At 34.0% G+C, this 19,167-nt stretch overlaps 1 protein-coding gene across 5 annotated transcripts in view; it reads right to left on the bottom strand.

Moving 5' to 3' along the window:
• Zdhhc20 (zinc finger DHHC-type palmitoyltransferase 20) overlaps positions 1-19,167 on the bottom strand; it is an 80,157-nt gene that overhangs the window by 32,290 nt on the left and 28,700 nt on the right. For all 5 annotated transcript variants that reach the window (XR_007346968.1, XM_048801420.1, XM_048801421.1 and 2 more), the window contains exons 2-4: positions 15,633-15,659; positions 11,610-11,713; positions 5,638-5,758 (exon numbers count right to left, since the gene is read on the bottom strand). Coding sequence is in view for 4 of the 5 variants with exons in the window: in XM_048801420.1 (XP_048657377.1) it covers positions 5,638-5,758; positions 11,610-11,713; positions 15,633-15,659 (252 nt within the window). In the remaining variant the exon portion in view is untranslated. The remainder of the gene's footprint in view (positions 1-5,637; positions 5,759-11,609; positions 11,714-15,632; positions 15,660-19,167) is intronic.

Raw genomic sequence — 19,167 nt, 5'->3', positions numbered from 1 at the left:
TTAGAATGGAACCACCATTTGACCCAGCTATCCCACTTCTCAGTCTATATATACCCAAAGGCCTTAAAATCAGCATACTACAGTGAGGCAGCCACCTCAATGTTTATAGCAGCTCAATTCACAATAACTATACTGTGGAACCAACCTAGAGGCCCTTCCAAAGATGAATGGATAAAGAAATTGTGGTATATATACACAATGGAATATTACTCAGCATTAAAGAAGAATGAAATTATGGCATTTACAGGTAAACGGATGGAGTTGGAGAATATCATGCTAAGCAAAGTAAGCCAATCCCCAAAAACCAAAGGCCAAATGTTTTCTCTGATATGTGAATGTTGATCCATAATGGGGGGGGGTAGGGCAAGGGAAGAATGGAGGAACTTTGGATTGGGCAGAGGAGAAGGAGGGGAGGGGAGGGGAGGGGAGGGGAGGGAAGCGGGTAGGAGGGAGATGATGTAATGAGATGACATTATTATCCTCTATGTGGGTATGACTGCACGAATGGTGTGACTACATCATGTACAACAAGAGAAATAAAAAGTTGTGCTCCATTTGTGTAAAAAATAAAATTAAATTTAAAAAAACGATGAACAGATAAAGAATCTGTTGTATACATACACAATGGAATACTACTCAGCCTTAAAGAAGAATGATATTATGCCATTTGCTGGTAAATGGATGAAACTGGAGAATGTCATGCTAAGTGAAATAATAGTCCCCTCGAAACAAAGGCCAAATATTTTCTCTGATATGTGAATGCTAACCTACAACAAGGGAGGGTAGGGAGGAGAAGAATAGAAGCTCATTGAATTGGATAAAGGAGAATGAAAGAAAGGAAGGGAGTATAGGGCTAGGAAACACAGTAGAATGTATTGTACATAACTTTTCTTTGCTCATTATGAATACACGACCAATGTAACTTCACATTATGTACAACCACAGAATGGAATCCTAATTGGAATGGGTTGTACTCCAAGTATGTAAAATATGTCAAAAATACACTCTACTGTCATGTATATCTAAAAACAGTTACAATAACAAAAATCTCTGCCTTCATACAATTTACATTCTGTAAGAAGAGATGAGGAGCCAGGTGTGGTGATACACACCTGTAATCCCAGCAGCTCGGGAGGCTGAGGCAGGAGGAGTGTGAGTTCAAAGCCAGCCTCAGCAACAGCGAGGCACTAAGCAACTCAGTGAGAACCTGTCTCTAAACAAAATACAAATAAAGGACTGGGGGTGTGGCTCACTGGTTGAGTGCCCCTGAGTTCAATTCCTGGTACCCCTCTCCCCGCAAAAGATGAGGTTTAATGAATAAGTTAAAATAAATAGTGCATTAGATAGTGATAGCACAGAGAGCACAGAAGAGGAACCGTAATTTTAGAAACATCTGAGAAAACTGAAATTGAAGTGAGTTCAAAATTGAAAAGAAACATATTAGTAAGTGAGACATATTACTATCTGGGAAAAAGGGGATTCTAACCAGAGCCTGAGGCAGGAACATGCTTGGCCTGTTTGAAGAAGAGTGAGGAATAGAGATGTTCATCATAGCATTGTTTTTATTAAAACAGAAATAATTTGATTTAGGAAAATGGTTAAGCATTTTTTATGGGATATCCATACTGTGAAATACTATGCAAACAAACATTTTCCATACAAAATACATTTATTTTCCATTAAGGAAAACATAGCAGGCTCAAAATATAGTCACTCATACTAAGGGTTCACATACCAAAGAGAAAGGCCAAGTGAATAATAAGCTCAGGATCAGAAATCAAGTATCCTATTTTCCCTTTCTCCTATATCCTCCACTAAACAATGTGACATTGTGGAAGTTTTAAAATTAACTGGCCTCTGGGTGGGAATAAATCAAATAGATCTTATAAAACAGGGATTGATTATGGATTTCCAAGTCTGAATTGAAGTAAAAGTTCTTGTCAAGGATGGCTTAGAAGAATGATAATGCCAAGGACAGAAATATAGCAGAATTTAGGTAGGGTGGGTGGGGGTAAAGGGTATTCCTTTATTCATTCAATGAATATTTAGAGAATTTACATGTGACAAATATCACTAGATGGCTGGGGGAAAAGGTGAACAAGTCAGACTTGCTTCCCACCCCTATGAGACAGCTAAGTTGCTGAGGTTGGCCTCAAACTCACAATCATCCTAAGTAGGTTTTAAATGGATGAATTTGGTTTTACATGAGTTTGAGTTTGGATAACAGGTCATGTAAGAACAGCTATCCTTAGAAAGATGGAAATATAAGAATGGAACTGTAGTTCAGTGAGCTACAGATAACTGAATTCAAAGGCACATGTCAAGGTGAATATGAAGTATAAATAATGGTTGCTGGATTCTGTGGGACAGAAGTTTGCAGTTCTCCACCTGCCCCCTGAAACAACAGAAAGAATATAGCTAGATCACAGGGTGTTCTGTAACATGTAATCCTTGTGTGTAGCTGCAACTTCACCCTTTGCCTGGCACAAAGCCAAGGTTTACAATGTTTGTGTTAGTATAAGATGCCTGAATTTGTTCTAATTAAAGAAGAAAACTATTAAATTATGAGGCACAATAAATGAATAATCACAATACTGTAGTATCAGAACTCCATGATTAAAAGTTATAGCTGAAAGGACAGTACAGAAATAAGAATAGGAACAGGGCAACCTTGAGAAGTAGAACATAAAAACTGGGAAGAAGAAGCATTTAGGACTCATTTCTGAGTAGATGACAGTATGTCCATATGGCTCAAAAAAGTACAAAGAGGAATTCAGTGCAAAGTCCCTCCTATCCCTGAACTTGACCCACAATTGCCCTTGCATGAAAGCAACATCAATAATTTTACTAATCTCTGGTAAATGAAAGGTCCATTTCCTTCAATATGCATTAGGTCTATAATAAGAAAAAAGAAGAAATTCCTTCAGAGTTTGGAATTCTAGACAGTAAAAATGTAGTATAAAATAGTATTCAAGGGAGTAGATTCCACTGAAAGTCAGAAGAGAGGATATAAAACCCACTCAGGGACTTTGGCCACCTTACTATGCCTTATTTTTTTTTATCTCCAAAAAGGTGTTGTGCAAGTACAACACCTCTCTCAGAGTTGTTAAAGTGCTTAGCACAATTCTGGTGTAATAATGGGTATTATTTGGGCTAGAAGAAAGCCATTATATAACTAATAAATAAAAAGTGGTAAAGTTTTAAAAGCAAAGTTTTAGTGTTGATGGCTCTTTACTTTTAGAAGTACATGTACTTCTCTGAAAACAGATGATCTTGTTATGAACAGGATTTTCTGAAAACTACACTTACCCCAAATTTGCCTATGATCTCAGGTATTCATTAATTACTTGGAATCTTGGGTTAAAAATACCTTGTAGAACTATAACTGCTAATAATTATTGTAAACCATATTTTTCAGAATTAAATGTAAAAATGTAGCAAAATGTAATTAAAATTTGAGATAATTTACTAGAAATATTTACTGAAAGTAAAATCTGCTGAAAATTTATTATTACACACCAAGATATATACTGTATTTCACATACATGAAAAAGCTAGAATTTGATCTGCAGTCCATGTTATTATTATTTTTTATTTATTTTGGTACTGGGGATTGAAACCAGGGTGCTTTACCACTGAGATACCTCACATCTTTTTATTTTGAGACAGCTAAGTTGCTGAGGTTGGCCTCAAACTCACAATCATCCTAGTTCAGCCTCCTGAGTTGCTAGGATTACAAGCATGTTCCACTGAGCCTGGCTTCAACTTTTTATCCTATACCATAATATATTAGTTATGTAAAAGGGACAGTATTTAAGTGCATTTAAGTCAAATATCCCCTTCTACAGTTTTAGCACTTTAAACATCCTTGAGTCATAATTTGTCATAGCTACACAAAAGTAAAGATTCTTCTAGTTCTCCCTAGAGTTAGAGCACCTGGATTTAAATCTCTGTTTCCCCCCCACCCCAATATACAGTCTATATGACTATTATAGTTTGGATATAAGCTGTCCTCTTAAAATTTCTGTGCTAATCCAGGAATATTAGAAGATAAAATTATTGGATCATGAGAGTTTGTAACCTAATTAGTCCATCCTAGTTTGAACAGACTAACTGGTAGTAATTGTAGTGAAGTGGGGCATGGCTGAAGGTGGTGAGTCACTTGGGATATGCTCTTGAAGGGTTCATTTTCCCTGTGGCCCTTTCCTTTTCTGTTTCTCAGTTACCACATGCTGAGTTGTTTGTAGTTTTCCTCCATCATACCCTTCTGCCATGATGTTCTGACTCACCTTGGGCCCAGAATTGATGAGGATTTGGCTGACCATGGACTAAAACTCTGAAACTGTGGGCCAAAAATAAACATTTCTTCCTCTAAATGTTCTTCTCAGTTATTTTGGTCACAGCAACAGAAAGCTGACTAGCACAATGATCTTGAACAAGTTACTTCAACTCTCTGTCTTGTATGAATTCAGTTTGATGATACTGCAGTCATTCTGAGTTCTAACTACCATGACTACCTCAGAGCAACTCTAATTGGTTTTCCTGCAGTTTCCATCATACTATAAATAGAAAAAACCATTAGTAGTATGTAAAGTTTTACAACTGGTCCAGGTGCCTGGAATGTGCCTGACTCTTAACATTAGCTTAAGATAAACCTGGTACTTTCCACCTTGGATGAAGTCACTTTGGCACAGACCAATAATACAAAACCCCTCATTCTTGACCCAACCCGTAGGGATCCACTTGGTATTGCAGCTATCCAGGACCATGCTTCTGTCACTTAAATTCCCCAATAAACTGCAATCTGGATCTGCAATCCCAGATCTGCCTGTTTTCTTCAATCTTGTAGCACCTTGGGACTAGTACTCATATAGTGGGAATAGGTTGTCCAGAAACAGTGTCTTAGCTTCTTCATCTGCAAAATGGGGACTCTGGTATCTACCTTATAGGGCTATTGTGAAGTATACATGAGTTCATATGTGTAAAGCACTTAGAAAATTGTCAAGTTTTTAATATTATCTAGTATTTGAACCAACTGATGAAGTATATAATACAATTTTTTAAAACTTTATGTATTTAAATGATCAGCTTGGCTACTCAAAATAGACTCCTATCATGAGGCTAAAAATCTTAGAAAAGGACACTGCTGTAACAGGCATGTATCTCAATGCAGACAGCACTTCAGAGGAACTCATAGCTTCATCTTAGAATACCAGCTTTTATAATCTTGAGTAGGTTTCTTCCCCTTCATATTTTTTACTTCTCATTTTTAACACATTCCCTTTTTGTTTTTCTTTTATTACTCGGTGATGACACACAATAGTCAAATTCAAATCAGAATTTCTAAATGACAGTTTACTAGGAATAATAACTGAAATTTTTAGCTGTGAAGATTGAGTCTGGAGGAAAAAAATAGAGAAAATATTTTACATTAAAGTGAACACCTTAAAAATTGTATTAATATATTCATATATTCATCTATATCTGAAATACAAACAGAAAATCTTATTCCAGCAGATATTGCTTATGGTAATCATTATATATCCACACAATAGTTAAACCATAAAACATATCCTGTAAAAATAAACACATTTGAAAAATCATTTGGAAAGGAAAGCTTAAGACCGTTTTTCTTACTTCTTGAAGCTGATGTGGTATAGATAGGTAAGTCTCTTGCTGCTCTTCTCAAAATTTGTTGTTGTCTTTCATGGCTGAATTCCTTTTCATAATGCTCCTTGTCAGAATTGGACAAGTAGAACTATAAAAAGAGAAACAATTATCAACCCATCAATATTGTGTTTCATCAAGAGAAAACTTACCTTCAAACTGACTTTCAAGTATATTTTAATAAAACTACATAGATTAAAAAATATTTGCCTTCCCTATTAATAATGGCAAAGAAAATAAACACACTTCTGCATCTTTGCTTTTTATAGATAAAAAAATTAATTTCCTTCATCAAAAAGGCTTAGTACACATTTTTTTTAATTAATAAAAACTTTGCTGTTTAAAAGTTACTGTCAAGAAATTCTATATTTTTGGAAGGACATCATAAGATTACTTTGGGTAATAACCCAAATCACCAACATGGAGTAACAATAATTTTTGGCTAAAGGTCATAATGAGTTAAATCATTCATTTATTATTTTTAGTCGTTCAGAAGCTAAGAAATAGTACTACTTTCTTCAGAATTGTCAGAGTATCAAGGCAATCTAACTCTCCTTTGCTCAAGGGAGATTCCTTTCCTTTACTGAGTTATTTCTGGTATTCCTTTCCTAGTGTTTTTCCCCATGATGTGGTCAGCCTCTGGTTCATTTTTTTAAATAACATTTTCTCTACCAACTAATTTAGTTGTTCTTCTTTTCATATGCTATCCCAGTATTTTAAGGACTACCTCCTTTTATGTCTTGATTTTAATGTAATCAAGGAAAACTTTGAGTTTCTACCAGTATTTCAGATTTGCTTTTGGCTTGAGACTTGCTTTTAATCATATTTTATATTTTAAACAGTAATGTTCCTCACTCTGTATTAATTTCTTTAAAAATCCTAAGGAATCATAACTGGAATTTTACCTCTGCATATTTGGTCTACTCACTAACTCAAATACAAAACTTCCCTGTCTCTTACCTGGGCATAGTGGAGCACACCTATAATCCCAGCAGCTTAGGAGACTGAGACAAGAGGATCGCAAGTGAATTCAAGGCCAGCCTTAGCAACTTATCGAGGCCCTAAACAATGAAGTGAGACTCTGTCTTAAAATAAAAAATAAAAAGGGCTGGAGATGTGCTCAGTGCTAAAACATCCCTGTGTTCAATTCCCAGTACTAAACAAAACAAAAATACCTTCCCTTACTCTTAATGCCCCAACACTACTAATAGTTATTAGTTTAATAATAGTTATTTAGTTTAATTGACTGTTGTGTTATAAATAAAGCAATAGCTTGTCATAGCAGAGTTGGGAAAGTTATGATTCAAGAGGGTTAGGGAATTATTTGAGATTTCAGAATTATTGGCATGTCTGACATTAAAATGCAGGTCTTCTGTGTTCCATTCTAGTATATTTTCCTCTATTTTGCTAACATAAAGGTTCTGGGTTTTTACAGATTGTTACCAGATCTAAATTAATAGTATATTTTATGAAGTAGAAGAGTCTATTTTAGATTACCTTGCTTAGCTTTCACAATTAAATGAACAGAACAGAAAGCAGTCAGAAAAGATTCACATGACCCCCCCCCAAAGACTTTAGAGACCACTTATCAACCACCAACTACAAGGCAGGGAGCTTCAGACATTTCTGACAGATTCATCTGGTCTTGAATACTTTTGGAGATAGAAAGAAAATCATATGGTATAACGTTAAAACTATACTTGGAAAGGAAAGGGTCTGATCAAATTTTAGTTTCCTATAAAATCTCAATAGACTCCCCTGGAGGAATCCATTCCTAGACTGTGGTAGTATCTCAAATCTCCACTTGCTACATCTTCTTCCACTTGACAACCATTCCTTCTCCTTAATAATTAAGGATATAAAATTTAAATCAAATGAAAATTTCTAGAGATACCAGAATTTTAATGGAACAAAACTAAAATTAAAATAGATTAGACTTTTGAAATTGGTACTGAAAGTCTTATTTTTCATTCAAAACTGCCAAACATAATTCAAATTACAAAATGCCATTACTATCTTAAATTCAGAGTTCAAATGGTTCCATTTAAATATGTGTTAGGCAATAGCTACATTATGAAACCAACCTAGGTGCCCTTCAAAAATGAATGGATAAAGAAAATATATACACAGTGGAATATTACTCAGCCATAAAAAATGCAATTAAGGGCTGATGTTGTAGCTCAGTGATAATGCACTCACCTAGCATGTGTGAGGCACTAGGTTTGATCCTTAACATCACATAAAAAGAAAGAAAGGCATTGTGTCCATCTACAACTAAAAATATATCTTTAAAAAATGCGATTATGGGGGCTAGGATTGTGGCTCAGCGGTAGAGCGCTCGCCTCGCACGTGTGAGACCCTGAATTCAATCCTCAGCACCACATAGAAAAATAAACAAGTGAAATAAAGGTGTTGTGTCCAACTACAACTAAAAAATAAATATTAAAAAATGCAATTATGGCATTTGCCGATAAATGGAGACTCTCATGCTAAGTGAAATAAGCCAATACTCCAAAACCAAAGGCCGAATGTTTTCTGATATACAGATGCTAACACATAATAAGGAGAGGTAGAGAAGCATAGAAGTATTTTGGATTAGACAAAAGGGAATGAAGGGAAGGGCAGGGGAGGAGAATAGCAAAGGCAGTAGAATGAATCAGACATTACTTTCCTATACTATATATGAATATGACCAGTGTAACTCCATATCATGTACAACCACAAGAATGGGAAGTTTTTCTCCATGCATGTATAATATGTCAAAATACATTCTACTGTCATGTGTAACTAAAATGGTACATATGTAGTACTGATATGGTACGGTACATAATACTCAACACCCACTGACTAAAAAAATTAAAAAAAAATGTTTTATAACTTAAACTTTCCTAAATATTTATTGTTTTTTTTTTTTATATCCAATCAATTCCCCTAAAGCCAAATATTCCAAGCATTGCTGTAACCTCGGAGATAACAGTGATTAACACCAATCTCATAGCTTTATAATTACTTCTAAGGCACCATCTCAATCAGCATACTGTAAACTTAGAGAACCTTAAATTCCTGTTCTTGGCTGTCACTAGGGCTTTATTTGGTTGGTTCCTGAGAACTAAATAATTAACTAATTCAACATTTATTGAATCTGACACTAAGCGTCAGATTGTGTATGGGGGAGGTACAGTGGTGAATACAATGGAAATACCATCCTCCTCACAGAATTTACATTTAATAAGGTGATAGATGTAAGTAAAGAGGCAATTACAGTGCCAGATGATAAGTTCCACAATAAGGTAAATGGAAAGTGTACAGTAGAGCCACCAGATAAAATCTTGGGCACTTATGTAGAGTGCATAAAAAGGCTTAAGGTCTGGACTGAATGCTAAATGGATGAAAAATGCCAAAATAACAATCAAAGAGGAATACATAACTTTAGAGAGTATTTATTATGTGGTAGACATTGTCTTAAGAACTGTACATATCTAGATAAATACACATATATATAACTAATTTATTCAATTCTTACATTCTGTGGGGTATATATTACTATTACCCTCATTTACAGAGGAAATTCAAATTCATACAGCTAGAAAATGGCAGAGGTACAAGTTAAATCTGGACAGTTTGGCTCCAAAATTCAGAGTTCTCAGCCTGTACACTATACTGCTTCTCCAAAGTCTTACAAATTGTTTTCCCTTTCAATTTCCTATTTTCTATAATGGGAACTGTTTTCTTTTTACACATGCTATGTTTTCAACAGCGACAACTACTAGTAATTGATAAAATTAGATCCTTTTAAATTTAGAGTTAAGAAATGGATGGTATTTTGTAATTTAAGTTTAAGGATTGACTAATAATTACCAAAATGTCTAAAAAATATATTTGAAAAACCACTTGGGGCTGGGGATGTGGCTCAGTGGTAGAGCACTCAACTAGCATGTGCGAGGCGCAAGATTCAATACTCAGCACCACATAAAAATAAATAAATAAAGGTATTGTGTCCAACTTCAACTTAAAAAAAAACAAAAACCTTAAGCTCAATTTATGGCTGACTTTAACTCTTAGAGCAAAAGTAAAATAAAAATACAAGCTAAGGACTATGTTTTTCTACTAATATTGAACGTACATATAACATTATATACCAGTTCTATTCCTAGGGACCTATATAAAAGAACTATAATGTATATTTTCCATAAGACGTGTACTAGGATATTTAAAGAAGCCCTATCTGTAATAGCCCTAAACTGAAATCCTCCCTAAATGCCTATCAATAGGAGACTTAGCAAATAAATTTGTATTATATACCACAATTAAACAAACAATAATGAAAATAAATGATCTACTACTATACGCACCGACATAGCTGAATCTCACAAATAAAATGCCAATGAAAGAAGCCAGACATACAAGCATATATTACCATGATACTATATATATACTATAACATGATTCTATTCATATTATGGACAAAATCAGGCAAACGTCATCTATGCTATCAGAAGGCAGAAGAATACTTTCTCACAATGTGGGTGGCTGGAAGGAAGCATGAAGTGACTGATGGGGTTCTGGGAATGTTCTGCTTCTTAGAGTTGGGGATTACAGGTATTCAGTTTGTTAAATTTCATCACATACACTTATGACATGTATACTTTTCTGCATATATGCCCTCCACTAAAAAGTTAAATAGAAGTTGATACTATTTTTATATATTTGGATATAATTTTTAATGAATTGAAAAATTTAACATGCAAGGAAACAATATTACCATCATCATCTAATATCTGAGTACTAATCATGTGGCAGGTACTATGTTAAAATTTTTACTTGGAAAAACCTCCCTTAATCCTCACAAACATTCTATAGAAATGGGTATAACTGTTAGCTCCATTTACTGATGAGAAAATTGGAAACTCAGGGAAATTAAGTAATGTGCTAGAGTACAAAACAAATTCAGATAATTCTAACTCTAGAGAATATATTAACCATTTTGCTATACTAAATTTTCAGTGAAGAATTAAGTTGGATACATCAAGCCAAGAGAGAGCCAGGCACAGTGGCGCACACCTGAAATCCCAGCAACTTAGGAGGCTGAGGCAGGTGGATTGAGAGTTCAAAGCCAGCCTCAGCAATGGGGAGGTGCTAAGCAACTCAGTGAGACCCTGTCTCTAAATAAAATACAAAATAAGGCTGGGGATGTGGTTCAGTGGTCGAGTGTTCCTGAGTTCAATCCCCAGTACCAAAAAAAAAAAAGTAAGAAATATTCGAAAATGTTTATCTATATTATATTAGTTCAAGTGGAACCTCTAATTGGGAGGAAAAATTAGTCATAGTATGGTGTGCCAAGCAAGAGCCTAAACAACTTTTTCCTATAATCAAAGTACTTTCTTTAGTTCAATGTATTTATTCATGCCTAAGAAAATGTAAATAAATGTGGAGGGTTTTTTTTTTTTTTTTTTCCCTTTCTTTTTTTTGGACCAGAGATTGAACCCAGGGGCCCTCAACCCATGAGCTACAGTCCTAGTCCATTTTATTCCTTATTTTGAGACAGGTTCTCACTAAGTTGCTGAATCTGTCTTTGAACTTGCTATCTTCCTTCCTCAACCTCCAGAGCTGCTGGGATTACAGGCATGTGCCACTATACCCTGGGTTAAATTTCTAAAAATCAACTCTACTTCCCTACTCAATTTTATGACTTTTTTACTCAATAACATAATGTATTTAAGATACCACAGCATGTGAGGTAAGTATTATTGCAGCTAAGCTATGTCAGTGAATGGTATCTGAGAATAGGTTGATGATTCACATTCACAGTACAGAGTTACCAAAAAATTTTATGAATGGAAACAAAACAAATGCATTATGTACAGTTTTAACATAGGTAACACAAGGGAAAACAATTCCATAATCAGTTAAAGCATTTGGTAATTTACCAACATTAAATTTACCTCTTTGGAGGGGATAGCGGGAGATGTGAATACTGTCATCCAATAGGACCACACAAACATAACAAAGAACAGATGGAAAGCCACAAGGTAAACAACGGTCTTTCCTGGTAAATAAAAACAAATAACATTTCATTGAATTCAGGTGAAAACAGGAAAAAGCATTACATTAAAACACAGTATGTGGGTCAGGAGACCTAATCCAATAAAAAATTTAATTAAGACATACTAAAACATCAAATATATAAACTCTTTTATCTTTATGATGTAATATTATATTTGAAGAAATATTCTGTTCCTGAATTTAAGGACTATCAGACTGGTTTACAAATAAAGACCACAGCCAGAGAAGAGATTTGATTTTATAAAGGTGCCGAGGATTTGAGCTAAAAAAAACTTCATTTATTCGCTATATTTCAGTTCTCCCTAAACAATAATTTTAAATGACTTAAACATTATTTAAAATGATCCATCACTATATACATTAAATCCAAGGAACTAAAAACTGAAAATAAATAACTTATAATCCCCAAGAATAATAAGTAAAATTGAGTAACTTAATCCCTGTATTATTTGCAAAAAGTATTCTAAATTTCATTTTGCTGTTCAACATAGGCTAATAAGAAAACTTTTTAGTCACTCTAAATTTCTACCTTAACTGTTTCCCAAGTTGATGTAACATTTCAACATCTTTATCTCCAAATGTTAACTCGATGATATAACTTCTAAAGCTTTTTGTTGTGTTCTGGGAGTTTTTCTATTTGAAAGAAGTAGAACTAGTTTACAATAAGCAAGAGCTATGTACCAGGTAGCTGAACTGTTTTTCAGTTTGTAATGCAGCAACACAAACCCACTGAAGATAACAAAGTATAAAGTGTAAAAAGTCTGAAATTCTACTCATTTTTAAAGTTCAGATCAAATAGTATTTCTTCCACAAAAAAGTCTTCTCCATTATTTTCAGAATTCATAGTTACGCTGCATTTTTCCAATCCCTTTCCTTAGACTTCAATTAAAACCCCTTTTGAATAAAGTTAATTGCCTAATACTGATGAACAAATATATGCAAACACAGTAGTGCCTGGTACATAATAAATCCTCAACAAATACTGGCTGTTATTATCATTACTGTCCAAGTATCTTAATTCTTATTATAAAGCTAACACATATTATAAAGCTAGCACTGACCTTCCTTTTCTTTTAGTCTGAGATTATTTTTCCTTATATTTTGGTTTTAAATAATGTTCGTTCTTTTTAAATTAAAAAATAATAAAACTTGACAACCTTATTAGAACCCAGCCTTTTTTTTTTAATTATACTGGTTCATTTCAGAGACTGGACGCTGGGGTCACACAGCTAATTGATGCAGGGACCCAAGCCTCAAGTAGCTCCCCGTATCTTCTGGGTAATCAGTACAATTATTTTCAACTCTAATTTCTTCTCACTGTTTTCACTGCCAGTGCCTACACTGCCCATCTCATTTGGATTGCTGCAAAAGTAAAACTGGTCTCCTTGCTTCCTGTCTCTTGCTTACATCTTCACGGCTAATGCTAAATGTGTTGCTCTAGTTTCTTCTCCCCCTGGACTCTGAGAATTCCTGGAAAGTAACTCCATCTGCAGGGCCAATGCATCCTAATAAAACTCTGGGATTTTATAGTCACCATATTCAACTTTCGCTACTCAAATAATCATTCCAACCAACTTAGAACACATATATTGTATGCTTTGTTTCCAATCCTCACAGTAGTCTTTTATGATATTTTTTGAGTTCATAAACAAACAGTGAGGTTCAGAGAATTTAGTAATTTGTGCAATGTCACTTATTTACTAAATGATAATGCCAGAATTCAACCCCATATCTGTTTGATAAGAATCCAAGGTCCTTTTCATTGTCATCCCTGAAACAGAATTCTCCTCCACTTTTTTTTTTTTTTAACCATTATCTAAATGGTCATTCTACTTCTGAGCCAACATTTGCTGCCAAAATAAAACTCTAACTACAACTTCCTTCTATTTTAAAGTGTGCTCTTTTCACTTCTGCTATTATTATTATTGACAATGAAAATTCTGGCTTCTCAAAATCTGCATTTCTCTATGCTTTCAGCACCCTCTAGCCCAAACCAAAATATAATGAACCCAAAGGACTCCAAATCAGCGTTTTATTTGTTTTTTCTTTGGAAAAACACGAGGGAGCTTAGGCTTCTATTGTGACACCAACTATGAGGCCATTTATCAATTTACTCTGCATGTTATCTTCACATAGTTTATTTTTTGCCTGGCCCCCATATTCAACCAAGCTTGTCATTCCTCATTTAAACACTGTTATATAGCTTAAAGATAAATAACAACACTAAGGTCCTCAAACTTCTTAAGCATTTACTTACAACTAAGACAGGCATGCAAAAAATATTCTTGAAATATTTTAACATTTAATATCTTTTTACATATTTCTGCTCTATAGGACAATAAAGCAAACAGCTTACTTTAAAATATATTAATTCTCAGTTAAATAAAAAAAATAGATATTAAGTCTGTAGTACAATGTTTGGAATATAGTAAGTATTTAAAAGATGGTAGTTATTAAATTATAACCAAGTAAATATAATATTCTTTATTATGTTAAAAAATGATAGAGACCAATGCTTTTAACTGAGTTCAATTCATGTGACTGTTAATAATTACTTGTATAAGCTATTGGTTACAAATAATAAATAGGGTAAAATTTTTGTTAACTAAGCATGTTAAAGCTCAAAGAAAAAATCTGAACTTATCAATCAAAAGTCTGGGTTCAAAAGTCAACCTATAATTGAATTAACAAACATAAAAGTTTATAACAGGATTCTTTAAGAGACATGGTAAAAATAACCCATACTTTCAATATATAGGAAATAATTCTGATGTAACCGATAGGCCTACCAAGATGGACTCTGTTTCTTCCGTTACTGAAAAATTAGATTTAAGGGCAAAAATTTGATTTATATGCTTAATATCTAATTATCTCCAGTAACAAGAATAAATCTTTATTCATAATTTCTAACTGTCCAACTGTTTAAGAAATTCTGTTTTTTTCTATTAAAATCAATTTTTATTTTGAAATTTGATCCTCAATGGATTTCTGAAGTTTTCTTTTATTCTGGCAAAATTGTAAGAAAGGATTTTTTTCCCTCTAAGTATTGTCTCTTTGATTATTCATTATAAAAACTTTAATTTCTTTGACTCATAATACAATTTATATCTCTTTGGTTATTCATTATAAAAACTTTAATTTCTTTGACTCATAATACAATTTACAAACTTATTATTATTATTTTTTTTTCTAATTGGTCTATTCACTTGAATCATGCCTGCATCATCAAGGAACAAAATGTGCCCTTCTGAATAATCTGATGCAGGATTTCTCAAAATTACATGTGTATGGATATCCCTTTGAAACCTTATTAAAAGGCAGAATCTGATTTAATGGATGTGGAATAAAGTCTGAACTGCTTCATTTATAAGCTCATACATGATGCTGATATTGTTTTATAGATCACATTCTAAGAAGCAAGGATCTTGGCAAAACCTTAATTGTTTATGTGACTCATTAACAATTTATAATCTTAAAGCATGGTTATTTTACTAAATATCTTTGAGTTGGAAAGTGCTATTTTCAACAAATTTGTAAGCAAGAATACCATCAATGAGATTTAGTCATAATAAAAGCAGAATTCCCTCTCCTCAACTAAAATTCATATTAAGAATTTAAATAGAGAGTTCTGAAGAACATACAACACAAATTTCAAAATTTACCCAAAGAAGTTTGAGTTCTAGGAGCCTTACAAAATAATGGCTATCTCAATTTATACAAATAATACAAAATGAGAATACACCAAGTGGGAATAAACCCAATACTGCATCTCCTTTAATTACTTAAAATTTAAAGATACAAATTTTCTTTTTGAAAAGCAAAAATAAGTATTCATTACTAAAAACTATGAGGAGTGCAATTAATATACTATAAGTCTTAAAATAATACTATAAGTGCCTTACCAGTTTCTTCATTTCCAGAAATAGTAACTAGAATAGAAGAAAAAAGAGTGAATATACTTTAAACATTTTGTACATAAATTTAAATTCAAGTTGAATATTCATCTTAATATCATTTTCATAAACTTCAAAAACATTAAAATAATGTTCAAAATTTTTTTAATATTTATTTTTTTAGTTTTAGGTGGACACAATATCTTTATTTTATTTTTATGTGGTGCTGAGGATTGAACCCAGTACCTCACACATGCTAGGAGAGCACTCTACCACTTGAGCCACAACCCCAGCCCATCAAATTCTTTATCATCAACATTACAGTTACTTAAGAACTTTTGTCAATTTTTTGCAGGGGGAGGGTACCAGGGATTGACTCAGGGGCACTTGACCACCGATCCACACCCCCAGCCTATTATGTATTTTATTTAGAGACAGGGTCTCACTGAGCTGCTTAGCGCCTCAAAATTGCTGAGGCTGGCTTTGAACTTGTGATCCTCTGCCTCAGCCCCGCAACCACTGGGATTACAGGCACACGCCACTGCACCAACTTAGAACTTTGTTAATTTTAGGTGCATTAACATAGTTAATAGCTGTGACATTTTCTTTAGCTCTTTGCTTAATGAAACCTTAAGAATGAACAGAACCATCCTCTATGGTACTCATAACTTATTCACTAGTCTGTGATGCACCTTACCAACTTCTTTGTGAAGGCTATATTCAAGATAAATTTCCTTTTTAGGAAAACTGATGCTTGGCTGGGGTTGTGGCTCAATGTACAGCACTTGCCTAACACATGCGAGGCCCTGGGTTTGATCCTCAGCACCACATAAAAATAAATAAAATAAAGGTATTGTGTTCAACTACAACTAAAAAATAAATATAAAAAAAGAAAACTGATGCATATTAATTATATTTAGGGGTACACTGCAATAATTTAATACATATTTATGATGAAGAATGATCTCAAATCAGGGTAATTAGCATTTCCATCTCCATCTTCTTATACATTTATTATTTCTTTGTGTTTAGAGCCTTCAAATCCCTGCTTTACAGTTCTTCATAAAACATATAATAGGTTGTTGTAAACTATAGTTATCATATTGTGCTGTAAAACACCAGAACTTCTATCTAATAGTGTTTTGGTATCTGTTATACAATGTTCCTCTCTTCTCCCTCCCCTCTACCTTTTCTAACTTCCAGTAATTACACTACTACTTTCTTCTTTGAGATTAACTTTTTTAGCTTCTACATGAGTGAGAACATGTTTTATCAAATTTCTTTTTTTTAAAGATCTTTATTTTGTTCATTTAGGTTTTTTTTTTTTTTTAAATTGTGGTACTCAGGATGAGGCATTCTAGGCAAGCGCTCTACCACTGAGCCACAACCCCAGCCGAGACAGACAAATTTCTTTTTTGACAGGAATAAAAAGTAGAGGAACTTATTCCTATAATTTTTAGAGTATTTTCTCTGAACACCTAAATACTTAAGAAATTAAACTAGGCACAGAAAAGTTAATTTATTATCTACCACTTTTATGCATTTTCCATCTTGTATTACTATTTTTTTTTTTTAAATACCAGGGACTGAAAACCAGAGGTGCTTAACCACTAAGCCACATCCCCAGCCCTTTTTAATTTTTTATAATTTTGAACAGGGTCAAAATTAAGGCTGGCTCTGAACTTGTGATCCTCTTGCCTCTGCCTCCCAAGTCATCGGGATAACAGGCTTGTGCTGCCATTACTGGTTGTTATTACTATCTTGATGAATACAACTGCAGTCTAACCCTGACAACTCGGGAAATTACTATTTTTTCTTTCTTTCTGGATGGTCCAAAGTTCTAATGATTCTAAATCTATTTTAAATTTGTCAATTCTTCTTTAGTCCCTACCAATGCCTTCCTCAAATGCAACAGCTATAGCATCTTCCCACTATCAGTTTAATACACCCTTACCACTAGCAAATAGGATAGTTTGAATACTCTTCAATACCTGAGTCACTTTCAGAATAAAGTGCAAAATCTTCAGGGTAGCAAACATTACAGGTTTGCCATAATCTCTATTGCTTTAGTCTCATTATGCCGCACAATTTTATTTTCTATTTTGAGCAATTTCCTGAAGATATCAAGCAAGTTTACACGTACAGTGTGCTATCCATTTTCAGGGCTACCCCCCACCCCCAATATTTTATTAGTTGTTGGTGGACCTTTATTTATTTATATGTGGTGCTGAGAATTGAATCCAGTGCCTCACACATGCTAGGCAAGCACTCTACCACTGAGCCACAACCCCATCCCCTTCAGGGCTCATTTTGAATACTACCTCCTTTGTAAAACCTTCTGGAGTCCCTCTTTAGGAAAAAACACTCCTTTGTATCACCACTGTTCACTCTTCCATGTCAGGCACACTTTATCACTTTACCATACCATCTCTCTCACTTTTCTTTCCCCCCAATTACTGGTGACATATTTGTCTCACTCTACTAAAGAACTAAAGTGTGGAATCATACAGTAGAACAATAACAACCCTGGAACGTTATAGTTCCATCTCATAAATAGGTAAACAAAGGCTCAAAATAGTTGAATGATTTGCCCAGGGTCACAGAGTATATTAAGTGTGGACATGATTTGAACTAAAAATTTGTTTGCACTTGTATTTCCTATAATGTCTCTCATTATTATTCCTTATCTCAATGCCTGATGCACAATAGCAATGCTTAAGAAATGTTTATTGTTTCAGGTACAGTGGAGCGCGCCTGTTATCCCAGGGACTCAAAGGCTGATGCAGGAGGATTGCAGGTTTGAAGACAGCCTCAGCAACTTACAAGGCCCTAAGCAACTTAGCGAGAACCTGTCTCAAAATAAAAAGGGCTGGAGATGTAGTTCAATGGCAAAGTGCCCCTGAGTTCAATCCCCAATACATAAAAAAAAGAAAGGTTGGTTGTTTGACTGCCTCAAAATTCAGTTTTGACTAAAATCTCTTGATAAAATTAGAGAACACAACTATTTCCTTAACAAAACAAAATATATCTACTTCAATCCCAAGCCAGCATAATTTATAACACTAAAAAAATATTCCTACTAAAGTCAGGTACAAGTTTTTGATTACTTTTTTCTTTTAAATGATGTTTTAATTCAGATATCTTAGATTTGTCAGGCAGGGCCTGGGATAGTTAGATCTTATGTATATCATTTGTATCCCATACAGCATTTCCTACCAAAGTGTACACTAAAAACATTATCATTTCCTTACTGGTATAAAAACTGAAAAGAAAACAAATGTTATCACATTGTTGTTGTTGTTGTTTTTGGTATAGGGGATTTAATTCTGGGGCACTTCACCACTGAGCCACATCCCCAGACCTTTTTATTTTCTATTTTGAGATAGGGTCTCATTAAGTTGCTTAGGGCCTTGCTAATTTGCTACGGCTGGCCTCAAACTTGCAATTCTCCTGTCTCAGTCTCCTGAGTCCCTGGGATTATAGCAGTGTGCCACAGTACTCCGACAAATGTTGCAACTTTTTTTTTTTTTTTTTTTTTTTTTTT

The sequence above is a fragment of the Marmota marmota genome, unplaced genomic scaffold (genome assembly GCF_001458135.2).
Source record: "Marmota marmota marmota unplaced genomic scaffold, marMar, whole genome shotgun sequence".
Lineage (NCBI taxonomy): Eukaryota > Metazoa > Chordata > Mammalia > Rodentia > Sciuridae > Marmota > Marmota marmota.
This window is presented reverse-complemented; position numbering and strand designations above follow the sequence as displayed.